This window comes from Podarcis liolepis (assembly GCF_965112155.1).
Source record: "Podarcis liolepis genome assembly, chromosome: 13".
Lineage (NCBI taxonomy): Eukaryota > Metazoa > Chordata > Lepidosauria > Squamata > Lacertidae > Podarcis > Podarcis liolepis.
Genome location: NC_139573.1, coordinates 36,284,542 through 36,307,366, shown reverse-complemented (window position 1 = coordinate 36,307,366; position 22,825 = coordinate 36,284,542). Strand labels below are relative to the sequence as shown.

The window sequence follows — 22,825 nt, the reverse complement described above, 5'->3', positions numbered from 1 at the left end:
AGGGAGGCTGGAGCCAAGTGAGCACAGCCAAGTGTGAGGCTGCGCTGCCTTCCTCTCTCTTCTGGTCTTCAAGGCCCAGGCAGTCAGGCTCTGGGCATGAGAAGCATCGCTGTCCGAGCTGGGTCTGGCGCTGAGAGGCTGAGCATGGGGGCTTGCCAGGGGACAATGGCAGGAACAGCCCTCACGCTGCACCTTCGTCTCCCTTCCTAGATGCCAGCAAGTGGCAGACAAGTCCCCTCTGTGATGGGGAGCTCGTGGGGCATTAGGTACATGCCAAGACTGTCGGAGGATAGGAAGGAGTTTACCCCTGGAGAGAAGGGGGGAAGTGGGCAATCAGGGGTCTTACTTGCGCTATCACAAAGTGGTGGTGGCAAAGGATCTTGAAGGGGAGGGAAAATAGAATATGCTTTTTTCTGAACACACGTACCTTTGAGAGAGCTTTCAGCACCGTCAGTTGGGGGAGCAATTTTTTTGGGGGGGGGATGCTGAAGGGGTCTGGGCCCCATAGAGTTGGCCCCTATGCCAGGAAGCTGCTTTCTACCGAGTCACAGACAATTTGGTCCATCTAACCTCAGCATCGTTGATCCTGGCCAGCAGAAAATTTCCAGGTTTCCACTCAGGAGAGTCTTTCGCAGCCAGGCTTGGAGATACTGGGGGTATAACTGAGGACCTTTTACAAGCAAGGCATATGCTCTAGCATCTGGTCAGCTCCCTTCCCTAGTAGCTTGTGGTGTCCTTGAAATAATCTTGTTGACTGAGATCCAGGCAGCTACTTCAAGCAGAAGCCTGAGGGAGCCTTTCTTTTTAAAATAACAGACTCCCACCATATCCTAGATGCAGACTCACCTGAATTTCAAAAGTAGTTTAGCTTGGGGAGGAAGGCACTGTTCTTTCACAAATCCAGAACCTGGCCGGAATGATGAAACTGGTCATTCAGCCCTTTGGATAGTGACCTTTCTTTATAAATCTGCAGTCTGCTCAGTTATTTGCCTAGTTCGGATGATTATATCTCGGCTTAATAAGCCAAGATGTAAACAACGATTCTGGCTCCACATGCTACCCTTTCCCTCCTCCCTTCTTGGTGTACTTTGGTGCAGCCTTCAATTAACCACAGTTTCCTGTTTCGTTTGAACTGGGAAACTGTGGTTATCAGCCTCAAAACAAGCCATGATAATAACACACACAGTTTGAAGATCCTTTGAGATTCTGGCTTCTTCTGAGGCTTATAACCATAGAGTCCTGGTTTGGATGTAAAATGAAACTATGGTTACTTAAAGAGTTCTGGGTTTAATTCTGGTGTATTGAGAAATGGGCGGAAGGAGCGGGTGCTACACGAAGCTAATATAAGCCAATATAGCATCATGTGAACTGGGTCATGATCTGTCAAGCAGCAAACACCTTGTGACCCCGTAATATGGATTTCGTTCAGGTCACCTAAATTTTGATCAGCTCCACACACAGCAAACCAAAACTCTTCTTACAAATGTAAACCTGGAGAATGTCTTCAGCTGCCGAGAGATTCCCAGGTATGTTTGGCCCGCCAAATGGCATCTTGTTGCAACTAATTACCCATTAATCAGCTTCATTGTCCCATCCATGATGCTTAGGAGAAGAGATTTCTCCGCCGTGCTTGACTGAAGCATAGACTCATCAGCAGAATAGTGAAGGCCAAATGCGGCATTTGAAGAGCAGGGGATACAGTTTGAAAACATTTTGTGCAGTGCCAAGACCCCTTTTCTACGCCATTCCCCCTTACAGTAAAACAATGCACTGTACATTTATAAGGGGAGGAACAGACCGCCATCAAAGGTACTTATTGGCCGGCATCTGTGACATCACCAACTCCCTGGAGCAGTTTTACAGAGGTTGTTAACATGCTCGTAATACTGTGTGTGTGAAAAGGTGAAGAATGGTTTATACAGTTATCTATGCTACTTTACAGGACGTGGGTGGTGCTGTGGGTTAAACCACATAGCCTAGGACTTGCTGATCAGAAGGTCGGCAGTTCAAATCCCAGCAACGGGGTGAGCTCCTGTTGCTCGGTCCCTGTTCCTGCCAACCTAGCAGTTCGAAAGCACTTCAAAGTGCAAGTAGATAAATAGGTACCACTCTGGTGGGAAGGTAAACGGCGCTTCCGTGTGCTGCTCTGGTTCGCCAGAAGTGACTTAGTCATGCTGGCCACATGACCCAGAAGCTGTACGCCGGCTCCCTCAGCCAATAAAGCGAGATGAGCGCCGCAACCCCAGAGTCTGCCATGACCGGACCTAATGGTCAGGGGCTCCTTTACCCTTTACCTTTATGCTACTTTACACTTTTTAAATTTTATTTTAATCAGACATGAAGCACAGGGACGAGGCCAATGGCTGAACCACCATTCAGGTTGCTGGCATAATTGTGACCTTGCAACTGACCCTCTCTCCTCCTTCTCCACCTTGCTTACTGCTCCCATGTCTGTGGCATTTCTTGTAGCTCAAGATGGATGAGGTGGGGGTGCTCAGATAGAGGGGCCCATGGAGATCAGGTGGGGAGTGGGGACATGGTACAATGGGGGGAGGGGGCTGTTGAGAGATGGACGAAGCCGTTTCTCTTTCGCCTTCCAAAGCAGAGGGGGCAGGTGCTGTACGCAAAGAAGTGCCATGAAGTTCATTTTGTGCAAACCGGCACAGAGGGAAATGGCTACAATAGGAATTCTCAAGAGCGGGGAAGGCAGATAAGAAGTGGTAACGGGGTGGAGGAGGAGCGGGAGATCGCTGTGAAAGGAGAACCTTGTTTTCTATTTCCAAACTATGCATGCTATCTGTAACGATGTGCCATGGTTTTGCTGGACGTACAAAGAGAAGGTGGTGGTGTTGGGACTAGTCCTTTTGACTCTCTCCCTACTTTGTGTATGAGGGTTCCATTGTGATTCATACTTGCCTTATATTGAGCCACACCATAGCTTAGAATTGTCTACTGCAATGAACTCTACGTGGGGCTACCTTTGAAGGTGACCTGGAAACTACAACTAACCCAGTGAGATTGGGGACTGGGAGTGGCCACCGAGACCACATAACACCGGTCCTGAAAGACCTACATTGGCTCCCAGTACCAGTGGCGTAGCGTGGGTTGTCAGCACCCGGGGCAAGGCAAGTAATTTGCGCCCCTAACCCGTGGATTTGCGCCCCCTAACCCTAACCCCCAGATGTTGCGCCCTGTGCGGCTGGCCCCCCTGCACCCCCCACGCTACGCCACTGCCCAGTACGTTTCCAAGCACAATTCAAAGTGTTGGTCCTGACCTTTAAAGCCCTAAACGGCCTCGGCCCAGTATACCTGAAGGAGCGTCTCCATCCCCATCGCTCAGCCCAGACACTGAGGTCCAGTTCCGAGGGCCTTCTGGCAGTTGCCTCCCTGCGAGAAGTGAGTTTGCAGGGAACCAGGCAGAGGGCCTTCTCGGTAGTGGCGCCTGCCCTGTGGAACTTCCTCCCACCAGATGTCAAGGAAATAAACAACTATCTGACTTTTAGAAGACACCTGAAGGCAGCCCTGTTTAGGGAAGTTTTTAATGTTTGATGTTTTATCGTGTTTTTAATATTCTGCTGGAAGCCACCTAGAGTGGCTGGGGAAACCCAGCCAGATGGGTGGGGTATAAATAATAAATTATTATTATTATTATTATTATTATTATTATTACTCAGACTGGCAATGGCTCTCCAGGGTTTCAGACCAACCTTTCTCCCTGCCGTACCTGGAGATGCCAGGGCTTGAACCTGTGACCTTCTGTATGCAAGGCAGTTGCTCTGCCACTGAGCTATGGTGCTGCAGGGTGGGGGCTAAGGCATCTAAAGAACGAAGGCACGTCCTCTGCACACAGTTCACTTACTCCCAGGGTGCAGAGGTGGTCTCGTGTGTGTGTGTGTGTGTGTGTGTGTGTGTGTGTGTGTTGAAAACAAACTCTGTCTACGCCCAGAGGCAGTCTGTTGATTGTGACCTCCCATTTCAAAGCTCAGCCTTGGCATTTAACAACAAGTTCTCCATTTGGGTCAAGTCATTGATTTGTCAGAAACGGGAGGTGCCTGGAACAGACTTGCCTGCAAATCACAAACCCTCTGATCTTAAAGCCCTCATCCCCCAAGTCCATGCCAGGAGCGGACTTTGGTCTTTCAAATTTCAATGGTGCCCTGTGCAAGGCCAAAATTTGGCACCCCCCTCCTTTTGCCTTCTGTTCTGCGCATGCAGTATATCATGGTTGTGACGCCCTGTGGTGCCCGCTTTGATAATCTTTTATTAAGTATTATCAATAGAAACGTTCAGAAAAATACAAAAACAGAAAAATACAAAATTACAAAATACAAAAATACAAACATTAAACACAAAAAAGAAAAAGAAAAAACACATATAAAAGAAAACAAAACTCCCTCTTTTTTCCCTTTTTTTTATTTCTCATCTTTAGTTAACTTATTTTCCTGACTTCCTCACGCCTCCCTTTTTTGTATTCCTTTTAAAAATTGGTTCAGCAAATTCATATCCAATTTAGCTTATCTATTATCAATCCCATCTTACATTTTACCTTGTTGCTAGAACCCCTTCAGTTCATTTCAACGTTATCAGCATTCAGAAATTTTACAATGTATCATATATCATTTGCCCGATCATTTGCCCGATAATAAATGCTGGAAATGTAAGGAAACTGAAGGCACATTCTTTCACCTATGGTGGACATGCCCAAGGATTAAGGCTTTCTGGGAAATGATTTATAATGAAATGAAAAAGGAATTTAAATATACTTTCCTGAAGAAACCAGAGGCTTTTCTCCTGGGCATAGTTGGCCAATCGGTGTTAAAGAAGGATAGAACTTTTTTTATGTATGCTACAGCAGCAGCAAGAATTCTTATTGCAAAGCAGTGGAAGACACAAGAGTTACCCACCTTGGAAGAATGGCAAATGCAACTAATAGACTATATGGAGATGGCGGAAATGACTGGCAGAATCCGAGACCAGGGAGAAGAGTTTGTGGAAGAAGATTGGAGGAAATTTAAAATTTATTTACAGAAACATTGTGGTGCCCGCTTTGGCTTGGCGCCCAGTGCGAGGGAACCGGTAGTGCTGCCCTAAATCTGTCTCTGTCCATGCTGTTACAGCTTGTCTGTGGATACCTACGGGGCACTCCTCTCATGCTCAGAAGCACTCTCTCCTTGATAGTTACCTCAGTTGTCCCTGGGACAACCCTAGCATTCAAAGCAGACTTAATAGTCCATAATAAGGCTGTGCTGTGATAGTTAAGTGGATTCCTGATCAGAGCCACCAGATACAATTATAATTTTGTTATTCATATGCTGCCTATCTGACTAGATTGCCGAGCTACTCTGGGCAGCTTCCCACAAAATATTAAAAACACAGTAAAACATCAACTGTTAAAAACTTCCCTGAACAGGGCTGCCTTCAGATGTCTTCTGAAAGTTAGATAGTTGTTTATCCGTTTGGTATCTGGTGGGAGGGCGTTCCACAGGGCGGGTGCCACTACCGAGAAGGCCCTCTGCCTGGTTCCCTATAGCTTCATGCCTCAAAGTAAGGGAACTGCTAGAACATGGGTAGGCAAACTAAGGCCCGGGGGCCAGATCCGGCCCAATCGCCTTCTAAATCCGGCCCTCGGACGGTCCGGGAATCAGCATGTTTTTACATGAGTAGAATGTGTCCTTTTATTTAAAATGCATCTCTGGGTTATTTGTGGGGCATAGGAATTCATTCTCTTCCCCCCCCCCCATATAGTCTGCCCCCCCCCAAGGTCTGAGGGACAGTGAACTGGCCCTCTGCTGAAAACGTTTGCTGACCCCTGCGCTAGAAGGTCCTTGCAACTGGACCTCAGTGTCCGGGCTGGATGGTATATTTTGTTCTCCCCATTTCCCATGCAAATAGGATATTTGGGGCAGTGCAACAGGGCCGCTTTTCCTGTGTAGGAGATTATGGCTGGTGTCTGCGAAAGGATGCCTCTCTGGTGATTCGAATTGAAACTGACCGTGGCTTGTTTACAAGAGATGGTGCGCAGGGCAGAAAGTGGGGGGCGGGGTCAGGGGAATTAGCAGTATTATTGGAGCATCTACGCATGGACAGCTGGCTGAGATCGATACTCCCTCCTCCATCCTTTTGTCTAGGTTATGCACAAGTAAAATCCTGCCTCACTTTGCCCGCCCCCTCCTGTGCTGCTTCATCATTCGAGTACACATGTCCGGTTTAGGCTCAGCTGCTTCATTTAGGGATATTGTCTCTCCCAAAAGCAAAGCTGGTGTGCAAAAGGAAACCAGGAATGGGGGTTCTGCTGCTGCTGCTGCTGGAGGACGAAGGTCCTGAAAGGTCACCCACATGGGATATAAAATAACTTTTCAACTGTCATAGTGCAAGGCCAGCAGTGCTGCTGGCGTGAGCTGTGTGTGGTGCACCTCCCTTTTCTATTTTGTTTTCAGTATCTCACTAACCCTTGATAAGACACGCTACATCTTGCAAGGCGAAGCAATTTCCCTTGGTTCCTTGGCAGGCACCATTCAAGGCGTTCTGCCTCTTAAAGGTAAAGGGACCCCTGACCATTAGGTCCAGTCGCAGACGACTCTGGGGTTGCGGCGCTCATCTCGCTTTACTGGCCGAGGGAGCTGGCGTACAGCTTCCGGGTCATGTGGCCGGCACTTCTGGCAAACCAGAGCAGTGCACGGAAACGCCGTTTACCTTCCCACCGGAGTGGTACCTATTTATCTACTTGCACTTTGACGTGCTTTCGAACTGCTAGGTTGGCAGGAGCAGGGACTGAGCAACGGGAGCTCACCCCGTCGCGGGGATTCGAACCGCCGACCTTCTGATCAGCAAGTCCTAGGCTCTGTGGTTTAACCCACAACGCCACCCGCGTCCCATTCTGCCTCTTACATTGCAGCATAAGGGATGCCACAGTCACATGCAAAGTGCGTGCTTGGGGGAAGGTTCGGGACGGGCGTGGGGATCGGAGTTTGCACAGGTGCAGGGACTCTGATGGAGAAGGTGAAGAGAGAAATGTTGTTTTCTCCCTTGTAACTCTTGGACATCCAGTGAAGCACCAAACCTTTGATGGCTGGATCATCAAAGCCGTGCTGTTGTTGTTTGCAGCACAGGCAGGTCATTGTGTTGACCGAGAAGCAAATGTTGGAAAAACAGAGTAAGTTTCTAAGTAAGTAAGCAAGCAAGCAACGTCCGCCCTCACACCTGCCACTGCTTCCCGTTTTGTCTGAGTGCTGCGTTGCAAAAATGCTTATCAGCCACGAAAATGCAATGAGTAAGGCTGTGCCAGGGCTTCCTGTATCATCTGATTATACCAAAGTTGAACAAATGGTCGCTTCAGCATCTGTTTATATGTGTGTAACTTTATATATATATTCCTCTGCATGCAAAGACAGGCTCAGGCAGATTGAGCGGACGAGACCAATAGCGGGTCCAACAGTCAAGATGGCATCTTCTTCACAAGTTGCAGGAGGAAGTGAGGGGCAGATAGAGTCTAGGAGAAGGAAAACTCTGATCCTAAACCTCTGCTGCCTAGCTGAATATCTTCAGGAGAAGAAAAGGCTAAGGCGTAAACCTAAATAATGCGTACAGAAATGCCTCTACTAAGTAAAGTGTGCATAGAAATGAATCTGTTAGTAAAAATAACAAAGATGCATTGCATAATAGGGTAAACTGCTTACAGAAATGCATATATTAGGCAAATTTGTCTCTTAGGAGAAATTTGCAATAAAATACTGACATGTCTTCATGAGTGCAGTATTTTAGTGCAAATTTCTGTTTTTTAATAGTTGCAAACTGATGTCAGAATGTGGAGAAGTAAAGGCAGGAAAAAGGAGAAAGTGAGATGGAAGGATCCACCAGTTCCTCACAGAAGGTAGATCTCCAGGTAGTTTGCAGTAGATAATAATAATAAAAGTAATAATAATTTATTATTTATACCCTGCTCATCTGGCTGGGCTTCCCCAGCCACTCTGGACGGCTTCCAACAAAATATTAAAATACAGTAATGCATCAAAGATTAAAAGCTTCCCTAAACAGGGCTGCCTTCAGATGTCTTCTAAAAGTCTGGTAGTTGTTGTTCTCTTTGACATCTGGTGGGAGGGCATTCCACAGGCGGGTGCCACTACCGAGAAGGCCCTCTGCCTGGTTTCCTGTAACTTGGCTTCTCGCAGCGAGGAAACCACCAGAAGGCCCTTGGCGCTGGACCTCAGTGTCCTGGTAGAATGATGGTGGTGGAGACGCTCCTTCAGATATACTGGACCGAGGGCGTTTAGGGCATGGGTTTATCCAGCTGTTTAACAATAGCAACAACAAGCCAACTACCCCACCTAAATTAGGCTACTTGAAATGAAGGAAGCTTACCAAGAACAGACTTTCTTGTAAAAGGACAGAGAACTCTTTTTCAGTTCTGCAAACAGATTACTCGGCTCAACAGGCACTCAGAGGTACCCTGTTCTTTAATTCCATGCATTTTGCACCCAGTTGCAGAGGCATCACTAATGGATGGCATTCAGGGGTGCTGACTTGAGCCTCAGGTTATGGGTGCCCAATGGTGCCCGTGATGTAACGTAATGTCATGACATCACGTTGCGTCGGTGGCCCAGCGGTGCTTCTGAGGCCTCATAGGGTCTACCCAGACACTGAGGTCTAGTGCCGACGGCCTTCTGGTGGTTCCCTCACTGCGAGAAGCCAAGTTACAGGGAACCAGGCAGAGGGCCTTCTCGGTAGTGGCACCCGCCCTGTGGAAGCGCCCTCGCATCAGATGTCAAAGAGAACAACAACTACCAGACTTTTGGAAGACACCTGAAGGCAGCCCTGTTTAGGGAAGCTTTTAATGTTTGATGCATTACTGTATTTTAATATTTTGTTGGAAGCCGCCCAGAGTGGCTGGGGAAGCCCAGGCAGATGGGCGGGGATATAAATAATAAATAATTATTATTATTATTATTATTATTATTATCATCATCATCATCATCATCATCATCATCATCATTATTAAGTCTGAGGCCTCATGAGACCTCTTGTGCAACTTCCTGTTTCTACCGGAAATCACGTTTGGAGGCCTGGCAGGGCCTCTGACATCATCTGGGAGGTCAGAGCCCTGACCCAACTTCCAGTAGAAATTCGGAAGTTGCATCGGTACCCCGCATTGTGGGTGCTAAGCCGGTTCTTGTTTTGCCACCTCAGTGCCGTTGGGTAGGAATCCTGGTCTGGATTCCTGAAGATGTCCTGGCCTCCGTTAACTCGCAGGCGTGACTTCCACCATATGTGTGCCTGCTGAGTCACGGCACTGCTTGGCAGGTTGGCACACTCCTTCCCAGGGCTTGGCAGCTTGTGAGTGGGCAGAGCTTTTTGGTACAGCTCGGCTCGGTTCTCCGCTGTTCCAGGGAAAGGCGAGAGGAGTCATCTGTCAGGATGGGGGTGGAGGACAAGAGATGGAGCACGAGGCCATCCCAGATGGCTTCAACTCAGAGTGACCGGATGCAGCAAGGACCAGGCCTCTTCCTCCCCAAGGGGGGTTGGAGACACCTGGCTACTTTCGCTTCCACCTTTGAGATGTTGAGATTTTCCCTGAGGCCTGTTTTTTATTATTATTGTTGTTGGTTTTCCTTTAATACAGTCATACCTCATGTTACGTTTGCTTCAGGTTGCGCGTTTTCAGGTTGCGTCCCGCGGTGACCCAGAAGTGCCGGAAAGGGTTACTTCCAGGTTTTGCCGCATGCGCAGATGAGCAAAATGACGTAATGTGCATGTGCAGAAGCGGCAAATTGCGACCCGCGCATGCGCAGACGCAGGTTGCATTCTTTTCAGGTTGCGAACGGGCCTCTGGAACAGATCCCATTTGCAACCAGAGGTACCACTGTACTCACAAGTATATCTTTACATCATAACTTTACATCTTGCAATTATACATATTCTTATTTTCAAAGTAGGTTCATGATTATTATTATCATAGATCGGCAAACATTGCTGTACACAAAGAAGAAGAAGAAAGTGGGAAAAGGGCAAAAAAGAAAAAATGGCTTTTGAGTAGTTTCTGTGGATAACAATTCCAAAAGGAAAATTGATATATAAGAAAACATTATAAATAAAAAGATGGTGAATATAGGCAGTAAGTTTATTGGTACAAAATGGAAGAGATGGGAAGTCACTTATTTATGAACAATATCAGCAGTTTAAAATTACATCTCCCCCCCCCTTTCCCTGGCCACCACTTCAGATGGTTTTAAAAGAGGATCAGACAAATTCACAGAGAATTAGGCAGCAACAACAATAACAATAACAACAACAATAATTTTATTATTTATATCCCATCCATCTAGCTGGGTTTCCCCAGCCACTAAGGCTACTAAGGATCTCAAAGGATCTACGTTGGGTCCCAGTACGTTTCCAAGCACAATTCAAAGTGTTGGTGCTGACCTAATTTGAAGCCCTAAACAGCTTTGACCCTGCATACCTGAAGGAGCATCTCTACCCCCATCATTCAGCCTGGACACTTCTGGTGGTTCTTTCATTTGCAAGAAGCAAAGTTACAGGGAACCAGGCAGAGGGCCTTCTTGGCAGTGGCGCCCACCCAGATGTCAAGGAAATAAACAACTATCTGACTTTCAGAAGACATCTGAAGGCAGCCCTGTATAGGGAAGTTTTTAATGTTTGACGTTTTATTGTGTTTTAATTTGTTAGGAGCTGTCCAGAGTGGGTAGGGTAATCCTGTTAGATGAATGGCATATAAATTATTATTTTTGCCACAGTGGCTATATTCTGCCTCCACAGTTTGAGGCAGTACGCCTCTGAATGACAGTTGCTGGGAATCCCCCCGCAGGGAGCGTGGCAGGCTCCCCATAGGCCACCATGAGAACAGATTGTTGGACTAGAAGAAGAAGAAGAGTTTGGATTTGATATCCCGCCTTTCACTCCCCTTCAGGAGTCTCAAAGCGGCTAACATTCTCCTTTCCCTTCCTCGCCCACAACAAACACTCTGTGAGGTGAGTGGGGCTGAGAGACTTCAAAGAAGTGTGACTGGCCCAAGGTCACCCAGCAGCTGCATGTGGAGGAGCGGAGACGCGAACCCGGTTCACCAGATTACGAGTCCACCGCTCTTAACCACTACACCACACTGGCTCTGAAGATGGGCTTTGGCCTGATCCATCACTCTCTTCTTATGATCATGTGTTTAGATAGCCAGAGCTGAACTGTCAGCCCATCTGTTTTTATATTTTTTGCCATTGGCTCTGCAAGCTCCTTGCCCAATTTTCTCTGTTCATAGTACAGTCGTACCTCGGAAGTCGAACGGAATCCGTTCCGGAAGTCCATTCAACTTCCAAAACGTTCGGAAACCAAGACGCAGCTTGCGATTGGCTGCAGGAAGCTCCTGCAGACAACCGGAAGCCGCGACGGACGTTTGGGTTCCAAAGAACGTTCGCAAAGCAGAACAGTCACTTCCAGGTTTGCGGCGTTCGGGAACCAAAATGTTAATCTCACTAGGCGTTTGACTTCCGAGGTATGACTGTACACCATCGTGGGGAATTTTGAAGGATAAAATGCAGAAGGGAGGGGCTGGTCTGTGACGGGTAAGATTTTTTCTTTCATTTATTTTTAGTTAACAAGATTTCTATCCAAAACCTCTTAAGCAGGGCATGTGACATTTTAAACATCCATTAAAACGTATTTTAAACATCCATTAAAAGGTACCGATAAAATCGAAAGTTGCGCAAGATTTGAAATGTGAAACCAGGAGTTTTAAATAAAATAGACACAATAAAACGACGTGTTAACATTATACAGTGGTACCTCGGGTTACAGACACTTCAGGTTACAGACACTTCAGGTTACAGACTCTGCTAACCCAGAAATAGTATCTCGGGTTAAGAACTTTGCTTCAGGATGAGAACAGAAATCATGCACTGGGAGCGGGAGGCCCATTAGCTAAAGTGGTACCTCGTGTTAAGAACCATTTCAGGTTAAGAACGGACCTCCAGAACGAATTAAGTTCTTAACCCGAGGTACCACTGTATTTCTGGGTAGCCTTGCCTAAACAAAGAAGTTTTTTTAGCAGGTGCTGAAAACAACACAACAAAGGAAGCTGCCTAGTGTTAATTTGCAGGGAGTGTGCCAGAGAGGGAATGGGTGGGCGCAGCTTCTGAACCTTTGAGTCTATAATCCTAACCAGTCTGTTTCTGCAAGATTCTAGGGCTTTGGGGTACCTCCTTGGCAAGGGAAGGTCCGTTATTATGGAGCAAGCCGCCTTTTCACAGCGAGTGTGAAAATCCACCCATATCATGACTACGCAGAGCACATAAAAGCTGCAAGTAGTGATGTCCAATTGCTTGGCCTGGTCTGGGTTCCTGCTTCGCCAGACACTTACTTCCCCGCTATGTCTAGGGGGCTGAGCTATGCAATAAATGTTAAGAACTATGTAATTGCCTTTCTGGATTACCACCAGGTCCATCTCGCTCAGCATTCCGTTTCCAATAGCAACCAGCCTCTGGGAAGCTTCCAAGCAAGGCGCAAAGGAGGTCGCCACCTTCGAGTTGCTAGTTCTGCCCGGCGCCTGGTCCTCGGAGGTAGATTACCTCTGAATACAGAGGCTCCATTTGTCCATCGGGGGCAATAGCCATTAGTGTACCTGTGCTCCGTGAATTGAACTGGTGTTATGCGCATTTAAGAGCTGCTTGTGTGAGCAGTCGAATGCCCGCAACAGGGTGAGCTCCCGTTGCTCTGTCCCAGCTCCTGCCAACCCACCAGTTTGAAAGCACACCAGTTCAAGTAGATACAGTGGTGCCTTGGGTTACAAACACCTCGGGTTACAAACACTTTGGGTTACAGACTCCGCTAACCCGGAAGTAGTACCTCGGGTTAAGAACTTTACCTCAGGATGAGAACAGAAATTGTGCGGCAGCAGAAGGCCCCATTAGCTAAAGTGTTACCTCAGGTTAAGAATGGTTTCAGGTTAAGAACAGACCTCCAGAACGAATTAAGTTTGTAACCAGATGTACCACTGTAAATAGGTACCACTGCGGTGGGAAGGTAAACGGCATTCCCATGCGCTCTGGTTTCCATCACAGTGTTGCGTTGCGCCAGAAGCAGTTTAGTCCTGCTGGCCTCATGACCCGGAAAGCTGTCTGTGGACAAACGCCAGCTCCCTTGGCCTGAAAGCGAGATGAGCGCCGCAACCCCATAGGCGCCTTGACTGGACTTAACCACCCAGGGGTCCTTGACCTTTTTACCTTTACAGTGGTACCTCGGGTTACATACGCTTCAGGTTATATACGCTTTAGGTTACAGACTCCACTAACCCTGAAATAGTGCCTCGGGTTAAGAACTTTGTTTCAGGATGAGAACAGAAATCGTGCTCCGGTGGCGCGGTGGTAGCAGGAAGCCCCATTAGCTAAAGTGGTACTTCAGGTTAAGAACAGACCTCCGGAATGAATTAAATACTTAATAAACACCAACTAGTAAAAACATATCTGTATAAAGAGATTCTCTGAATCTCAAGCCTTCCCCCCATCCCTTCCTTGGAGTCTTATTTTAAGCACCTGCAACTACATATTCATCCATACTCCAATTCTTACATCAAACCGTATTATCCATAGTATTTTTTCCACTACAAGTGAGTCAAAATCCTGCTCTTGTTTCCATCTGCTCACAGTGGTCTCCTAGGTAACTTGTAATTTCCCCCCATTCTTTTATAAAGTTTTTCTCCTCTTGGTTTCTGAGTTTTCCAGTCAGCTTTGCTATCTCAGCGTAGTCCATCAGCTTGGTTTGCCATTCCTCTCTGGTAGGTACCTTGCCTTCTTTCCAACTCGCGCTAGTAGCATCCGGACGGCTGTTTTTCCACACATAAAAAGTCTTTTCTGATCCTTTGGGATGTTGGTTCCTAATAGAAAAGCTTCTGGTTTCTTCACAAAAGTTGGCATAACAGAAAATGGCTGCCATGAGGGCATGGAATAATGCAAGATGCCACCTCTGAAAGAACAGAAAAGAGACCTGCATGCACACAGGGCCAGATTTAGGTTTGATGAGGCCCTAAGCTACTGAAGGTAGTGGGGCCTTTATATGTCCAGCTGTCCTTGGTCAACAACAAATTGTCGCTGTTTTGTGTGTGTTGAATATATGCTATATGGCAATGTATGGACCTAATAGGTATCTAAAGCCATTTGCACATAACAAAACGTGTATTTTTTCAAAGTAATTGTTGAACTGAAATACAATTAAGAAGAAGTACAGTATATTAATAGTGAAATTGGTTTTGGAACAGACTTCTGGAATGGATTAAGTTTGAGAACCAAGGTACCACCGTGCAGTATATGGAAATGAGCAACCCAGTGATATTTTAGGGAGCAAGCTAGCAGGTGGGGCCCATTACTTACATCATAGGAGCCTACAAAACACTGTTGCTGTGTGTAAGTTTGATTTGATTTGTTTTTTATCTTACATTTTGGAAATGTGCATCCAATTTTGTTTCCCTTTAAATTTTTGGGGGGCTCCCAAGAGAGTGGGGCCCTAAGCTATAGCTTGTTTAGCTTATATGTAAATCTGGCACTGCATGTGCCCCTCCTCATACATTAGCCATACATGTTGTGTTTGGAACAGATGAGAGGGTGGGCAGCAAATCCTGGCATCCGGTGAAAGGTTGGGCATGTTTAAGAGGATGTGTTGAGTGTAGGAGAGGCCAAGTCAGTGCTAACACGAACTGAACAGCAAGAGCCAACAATCTCTCATGCGTTGTGGATTTTTGAGGAGATATTTACTGAAACCTGTTGTAGGCGCAGCAGGATGTATTGGTGGGTGCCATATTTTTAATCATTTGAGCAGAGAAGGTGGTGTTGAATCAGGAATCCCCTCAGACTGTGTAAAGAGATGGCTCACATAAGTGTGCCCAGCTATGTATTATTAGAGAATGAAATGATGAAATAAAGGTGACTATTACCCATTCTGACGAGAGAGGGATTTCCTTCCAGACCACATATGTATAGGCAAGAGTGCCCTTGACATGGGAGTGGAGAGGAGAATGACAGTCTAGAAGGATGAAAAGGGAAAATCCATAGTTTCCTAAGGAAAAATAGGATTTTTCTTCTTATTATTGATATTTCATTAGAAGAATTTCATTTATGAAAAGGTAGAGTGAGAAAAAAAGAAAGGAAAGAATGAGAGTGGGGGGGAAAAGAAAAATACTGTTGTGCAAGAATATACAGATGTGCATATTCTTATTAGCCAAATACACACGTAATTGTCAATAAACTAATATATTCTGTGTAACTTCATTCCAGATATCATTGTATTTATCCAAGCTGTCCGTTCACATGCTGCCAAAGTTGTCGTATTGTCAAACCATCGATTAAGGGGAACCGTATCTTTATTCTTCCAAGTCATCAGTGTTGGTCCCTTGGCCACTTTTAGGGTGTGTAGAATCCATTTTCGCTCTCCTGTTGTCAATTTCCATACAATGGGTACAGTTCAAAAACAGGAAATCTAGGGGGGGAATTCCATGAATGCGCCTAAACCACTTGCGCTCCCTCTCCCAGCTGCGTTTTAATCTTCTGACAGGTCTATTTTGAGTAATAATTTTCTGAGCCCAACGGATCTGCTGAGGGTTTTACTAAACCCTGAGAGGAAGAGGGGGACGGGACTAATCAGGACCCATATTTATTCCAAACTTCCATTCTCTTCCCACACATGAGCTCAGAGAGCGTGTGTTTTCCTCCTATTTTATTTTCCGTGTTTCTTTTCATCCATAGATGGGACTGAGCATGGTAGGGACCCCCCGCTCCCTGTCCTTGACTAGGCATCGCAGGTGGTGGGTGCAAAGGCAAGGCAGGGGCAGGCCGAATGGCTACCCTGGCAGCTTAATTGATGCCGCCGTGGGTTTTGGGAGTGGGGTGTGTTCGTGCTTTCTGTCTCTGGCTGTGACAGCCTTTGCGGCTTTGATTACAGGATAGAGCGAGCCTGAGAGGATTGGAGGCGGAAGAGGATGGAAGTTGCAGAGGGGCGGGGATGAATCTCCTAAGTGGGGAAGCGTACGTACAGGGATGGCAGCTAAATTGGGATCTGCGGAGGGCTCAAAGCGTGTGTTTGGCGGGGCGGAGACGTGAGCTTTCCGAAGTCAAGGGGAAAGAGCGAGAAAGCTAAAGGGAAAGAATTCTTCCTTTGATCTATGAAAGGAAGGCAGGAAAGGGTGAACAAATGTAGGAGAGGTTTTGGGCCGGCCCTGCCATTAGGCAGAGTGAAGCTGCTGCCTCAGGTGGTGCATTCTTGGGGGTTGGGGAGTGGCAATAAGGCGTTGGAGGAAAGAGCTATGTTGCACCAGTCAGTAGAAAAAAGACAGTCACGGAACTGAAAACTACACAAAACAAATGAAATACCGTGAAGATCCCTGAAACAAGAAGTAATTGACTAAAAATTATCTTATAGAATTAAACTAAATAACAAAAATCACAAAGTTTAAGGAAAAAATTAGAAAAACCTAGAAATGAACAAAGCCTTAACGGGATGCCGGCTACAAACCTTGTTTCACTGATTTTCACGGTATTTCATTTGCTTTGTGTATGTTGTGCCAGTCGGCTTGCCCTTCATCTCCTAAACTAGTGGAGGGTGCTGTCTTGTCACCTGTGTCAAAGGAACGTTCAAGTCAATTAAGGTTGCCCTATGAATCAACTCAGGTTCTGTATGTGGATCAGGGAGACCTTGGTCTTTTGCTTTGCCTTAGACGACGAAATGCCTTGGAATGGCCCCAAGAGAGAGCATTTAAGGAAGAAAGGGGAATGAGGACTATTCAAGTAACTGGTTCCTGGTTCCCACTCCCATCCCTCCACATGCTCATTTGACTCCTTCTTGCAATGCCTGGAGACGTCAGAAGGTTTGCTTGTTTGTTCGGCCAGTTGGGTACAGTGGTACCTCGGGTTAAGTACTTAATTCGTTCCGGAGGTCCGTTCTTAACCTGAAACTATTCTTAACCTGAAGCCCCACTTTAGCTAATGGGGCCTCCTGCTGCCGTCGCGCCGCCAGAGCACGATTTCTGTTCTCATCCTGAAGCAAAGTTCTTAACCCGAGGTCCTATTTCTGGGTTAGCAGAGTCTGTAACCTGAAGCGTATGTAACCCGAGGTACCACTGTACATTTGAAATTTTGAGGCAGTTCCGTGGGCACCATTCACAAAATGGCTGAAGTAGGGGTGTGGCATAACGTAAAATGGCTGCCACATTTAAAAGAGCAGAAAAAGAGACAGGAAGACAAAATGTTGTTGTTGTTATTTATTAAGTCTGTATTCTGCCCTATACCCGCAGGTCTCAGGGCGGTTCATAGGATACAATTACAATCTAAAAACACAAAATACATAATCAAAATAGAAACCCAATAACGCTCCCTCCCCCCCACACACTTTAAAAGGGCATTGGACGGTACTGTTGCAGCTCTCAATAGAAAACAGGCACCCACATGCTCTTTGCGTCTCTCTGTTCAGAACAGAAGGTCAAGTGGACATGTTGAGCAAGGCATGTTAAATATAGGAGATGCCGACCGGAAAGAGCAAGCGGTCTCATGCATGGTGGGTGAAGTGTGAAGTGTAGGTGGGTTCCCTTCGAGTCAAGACACAGTGATAACATCAAGAACTTCTATTGAACTAACAGAACTGAACAACAGGGGCAAAGCAACAGCTTATATACATTTCTGGGCCACTCCCAACGTGATTGGCTGTCTAAACTTCCAAGCTGCGAATCATGACTCAGAGTTTAAGGGCCAATGGCAGAGGCCCAAATCCTGCAAGGTTCTGTGATTGGATATCATGTATCGAATCAGAACACAGGGGCTCAGAATCCTTAGTCCAGACTCAAGCTCAGGCAAACACAGACCCCACTGAATACATAACAGGGGATTTCCGAGAGGATATTTTCGGAGAACTTTCATGAGCTGCAGTAGAGGTACTGAAAGGCACATTGGTGCCTGCAGGCACTGTTTGGCAACCTGTGGCTTACACAGAATGGTCTAAATACTGTTCCAGGTGGGGTAATCATTCACTCTGTGTTTCTAAATTGTGCAGTGAAACGGCAAACCTGGGCCATGGAAACTAGTCTCAGTTGTAATCATCCAGAGGGTGACCTCCCTGCATCTGTGCTCAGATGTCAACTGTTTGCAATGTTGGCAACTCACATCAAGGCAAGCTCAGAGCTGCTGGGGAAGTGATGCCATCAGTTAATTTCGTGTTGTAATTACAGATGGATGTGAGGGGGCAAAACAAGAGAAGAGATATCACTTATTCATGATTACATTGCGCTTTCTGGTAACTAAGGTTTTGCCTGTTCAGAGGGCAAAGGAGCCCTGCAACAAACAAACAAAAACAAACTAACTAACTAACTCATGAGTGAAACCATGGGTGCCTGCGGGGGGCCTTCTACAACGAGAGAAATGAGGCAAAATTGTGTACAGTCATACCTCGAGTTGAATGTGCTTCGGGTTGAGTGCGTTCGAGTTGCGCTCCACGGCAACCCGGAAGTAACGGAGTGCGTTACTTCCGGGTTTTGCGGCTTGCGCATGCGCGGACGCTCAAAATGAAGTCACGCGCATGCGCGGCGGTAGCGAAACGTGACCCATGCACGTGCAGACGCACCGTCATGTCTTGCGTTCCGTTCGGGATGTGAACGGGGCTCCGGAATGGATCCTGTTTGCATCCCGAGGTACCACTGTAAATGCTAATTCTGCTCACTCATTCGGCAAGAAACTAGCCTGCCCCAGCCTTTCAATGTTTTAAACCAATGAATGAAGTAATTTAGGGAAGTGGATCTAGCCAATAAAACAAAGAGAAGGCAACTAGAATGATACTCCTGTCATCTGGAGAAGAAACTTCTTGGGTCATATTTACGCCTTTAATTTTGGTCCTTGGTTAGAGAAGCGATTGCTGCGCCATATAAAACAATTCAGATGTCCAAAGTTTTAGTAAGGTTGTGTGTCCACCTAAAAACAAATGTAGCAGCAAAGAGAGGAGTTCACCATTTGTCTACCTCAGCTCAAATTCTAACACTTTGAATTGTGCTTGGAAACATACTGGGAACCGACATAGGTCTTTCAGGACCGGTGTTATATGGTCCCAGCGGCCGCACTCAGTCACCAGTCTGGCAGCTGCATTCTGGATTAGTTGTAGTTTCTGAGTCACCTTCAAAGGTAGCCCCACGTAGAGTGCATTGCAGCAGTCAAAGCATTGCAAATTGAATTCACTTTACCGAATCAATGTACCACCTCAAACCGAATTAACACCACTTATCCTGTATTGCTCAAATTACGGACAAGTTACAAATTTTATTTAAGCATATACCAGCACTTTTGGTATGGCAGACCCAGAAGTCAGCTTGCAATAAAAGCAAATATCAATTCTAGAACAATGGGAGTGGGGAGTTTGAAAGGTTAAATACTGAACAGATTCATTACAAATTCATCCCAGGGATAAGGACTGTTTCGTGTGAATATGAGAGGACATATAAATGTGGATTCTGACTTAGGAGGTAAGAAGTAAGAGCCAGTTTGGCCATATGAGATAGCAGAACAAGGAATCAAGCCCTGTTCATTTGTCGAGGGCCACTGAAAGGCCACAACAATGAGGCCTTGCTCACTGAGAATAATATCCGAGTGACCCATCTACTCTGGGAAAGACTTGGCGTAGGATTTTGAACGCTCCTTGCTTTAGCTGTCACTAAGGTCTCCCTACAAATCCCATCCAAAGTACACCAAAATCAGCTCCCTTCTCCATTGTTCAGTGTCTCGAATTTTCCTTCCTGTGATCTCTTCCTGAATTCCTAAGTTGTGTTTTCCATGCTGTACATGGAGAAAGAGACTTCCCTGTCGCAGCACAGAACTTGACAAAGGGAAGTGCTTTTCTTAACGCACAATGCATGTGTGTGTGTGTGTACATAAGAAGAGAGAATTGAATATAAGAAAAGTGTTGCTGGATCAGGCCAGTGCCCCATCTAGTCCAGGGACATGGCTGGCGCTGTGGTCTAAACCACTGAACCTCTTGAGCTTGCTGATCGGAAGGTCGGCGGTTCAAACCCCGGTGACAGAGTGAGCTTCCGTTGCTCTGTCCCAGCTCCTGCCAACCTAGCAGTTTGAAAGCACGCCAGTGCAAGTAGATAAATAGGTACCACTGCGGCGGGAAGGTAAACAGCATTTCCGTGCGCTCTGGCTTCCGTTACGGTGTTCCATTGTGCCATTGTGTTCATATCTTTTCTCTCTCTGTCCAGGTTTTTAGCACCTATTCCAACGAGGAATATGACCGGCGGAACGAAGATGTCGATCCCATGGCTGCCTCGGCAGAGTATGAACTCGAGAAGCGGGTGGAGAGGCTAGACCTCTTTCCCGTGGAACTAGATAAAGGTAATGGAGAAATCTGGTACAGATGTGAGGTAAAAATGGTTTTTCTGGAGTGGAGAAGGTGGGAGCCTATTTTTTGATTCAGCCAGCTGGGGAATGTGTTGGAAAGTAAGGTGTTTCTTTACATTCACACACACATCAACCAGGAAGGTCTTTGTCAGAGATTTTCAGCTGAGGGATGGCCTGGCCACTGAATTGCAACGCATCCAATAGTTCATTTCTTTCCATTTGGGCCTGGATAGCAAGAATGGTTTCCTAGCCCCACTGCAAGTGCTAATGTTCAGATGATTTTGTTGTCACCCTCCGCTGCCACTGTGAAGTGTCATGGCCGTGTTCATTCCACATACATTTAAGCTCTGATTTACTCAGGGATGCTGAGATTACTGTGTTCTCACCAGCTACTGCTGCTGAGAAGGGTAATTTTGCATACATTTACATTCTAATTAAATTGTCCCAGACGGTATTTTGCATTCCGTTGTCATTAACACCAGCCTTTACATTCCCTCCCCTTCTTTATTTATTTGTTTGTTTAAGGATTTACAAACTGTCTCCCCAAAAAAGTGATTTCGAAGCAGTGCGTGCGATGGAAATATTTAAAAAGCAACAAAATAGGTAGCAAAAATGTGCATAACCATCTGAAAAGCAGATCTTAAAAATCCAGGTGTCGTGTGGTATACAATGTAAAATGGCTGAGTCACTCTTCAGGGAAAGCCATTGTTTAAAAAGAGAGAGAAATTCTTTGATAGCTGCCTAAGTGTAAAAATGAAAGGAGATCAAGAGCGAATTCCATAGAGCTGGAGCCGCAAAACTAAAATCCTAGTATCTAGTTGATGTCAAGCATATCTAAGCATATGGGACTCTAAACCGTGTCCCATCGGAGGAACACAATTGGCTCCAAGTTGTATAGGGCTTTGAATGCTAAAAGAAAAACCTTGAACTGAGCCTGGTGGCATAATAGGCAGCCTAGTGGCAGCTTGTGGACTACAGTGGTACCTTGGTTCTCAAACTTAATCCTTTCTGGAAGTCCGTTCCAAAACCAAAGCGTTCCAAAACCAAGGCGCGCTTTCTCATAGAAAGCAATGCAGAACGGATTAATCCGTTCCAGACTTTTAAAAACAACCCCTAGAACAGCAATATAACATGAATTTTACTATCTAACGAGACCATGGATCCATAAAATGAAAGCAATAAGCAATGTACCACACAGTCACACAGTCAATCAATCAGTAGCTGAACTGGGTTCCACACAAAACAAAGAGAGAGAGCAACAAAAACTCAAAATAAATAGCGAAAACAGACAGATCTCAGCATAACACTCAAAACGGAAATGTGGCACTCAAAACGGAAGCGTAAGACTCAAAACGGAGCACATTCAGCTTCCGAAAAAAGTTCACAAACCGGAACACTTACTTCCGGGTTTGCAGTGTTTGGGTTCCAAGTTGTTTGAGAACCAAGGTGTTTGAGAACCAAGGTACCACTGTAATGGAGTTGTGAAATTATCTGTTCTTGAGGTAACTAACACCTTGACCATATTGGCCAAACTGTTCCTCTGCAGGAATGATCACAGCTGTGTTAGCAGCAAAGCTTTACCACTTGTATGGGTGGGTGGGTGGGTGCATGTATGTATGTATGTATCTGCTTGTGTTTGTACATAAAACCTGACAAATGAGGATCACATTCCATGCATCTGACAAAGTGAGCTGAAGTCTAGGGCTGGGCGAGATCTGGTTTTCAACTTTGTGACATATCACCAGCTAAACATCGCAACATACCTGTATATCACAATGCCTGAGAGAAGGATGGAGCTGTGTAGAGGCATCCGCTGGCTTCACGGTTTTTTCTGCATCATGATTTTAGCATGGCACACACACATATCATGGACTCGCAATGTATTACCAGGTCTAAAATTATGAAACTGATATCACTAGACAGACTTCAAACCGGTTCCAAGTGATATATCGATATATCACCCAGCCCTACGAAACCTTACGCCAGGGTTCGTTTTTTGAGGCCAGTCCGGTCCACTCCCCGGCAGACCTCTCAGTGGGCCGGAACATGCGCTCAAGCTATTTCTGGCGCTCTTCCAGGTCGGAAGTGCACCGGAAATAGCATACACGCATGTGTACGGGCGCTCCTCTGGTTAAGGAGCGCCCATGCACACACAATATTTCCAGTGCTCTTCCGACCTGGAAGTCGGTCCCCGCGGCAAGAAAAAAAATGGCGCCGTGGGGGGAAAAGCACGGAATTCCCACGTCGATCCACGGAACGGCCGCGGGCCAGTTCCAGGAAGCTCATGGGCCCAAACTGGCCCATGGGCCTTAGGTTGCTAACCTCTGTGTTACACCATGATAAAATTGGTTAATCTTTGAGGTGCCTCTTTGCTGTTTTCGCTGCAGCAGGCTCACATGAGTATACTCCTTTGGAAATTGTAGGAATTGAATATCTATTAGGCCTCAAGCAAATAGCAGCTGTAT

The 22,825-nt window shown here is 46.3% G+C and overlaps 1 protein-coding gene across 2 annotated transcripts in view; it reads left to right on the top strand.

The window, feature by feature from the left end:
- PPP1R9B (protein phosphatase 1 regulatory subunit 9B) overlaps positions 1 to 22,825 on the top strand; it is an 85,990-nt gene that overhangs the window by 17,857 nt on the left and 45,308 nt on the right. For both annotated transcript variants that reach the window (XM_083469625.1, XM_083469624.1), the window contains exon 3: positions 20,222 to 20,354. In XM_083469625.1, the coding sequence (XP_083325751.1) occupies positions 20,222 to 20,354 (133 nt within the window). The remainder of the gene's footprint in view (positions 1 to 20,221; positions 20,355 to 22,825) is intronic.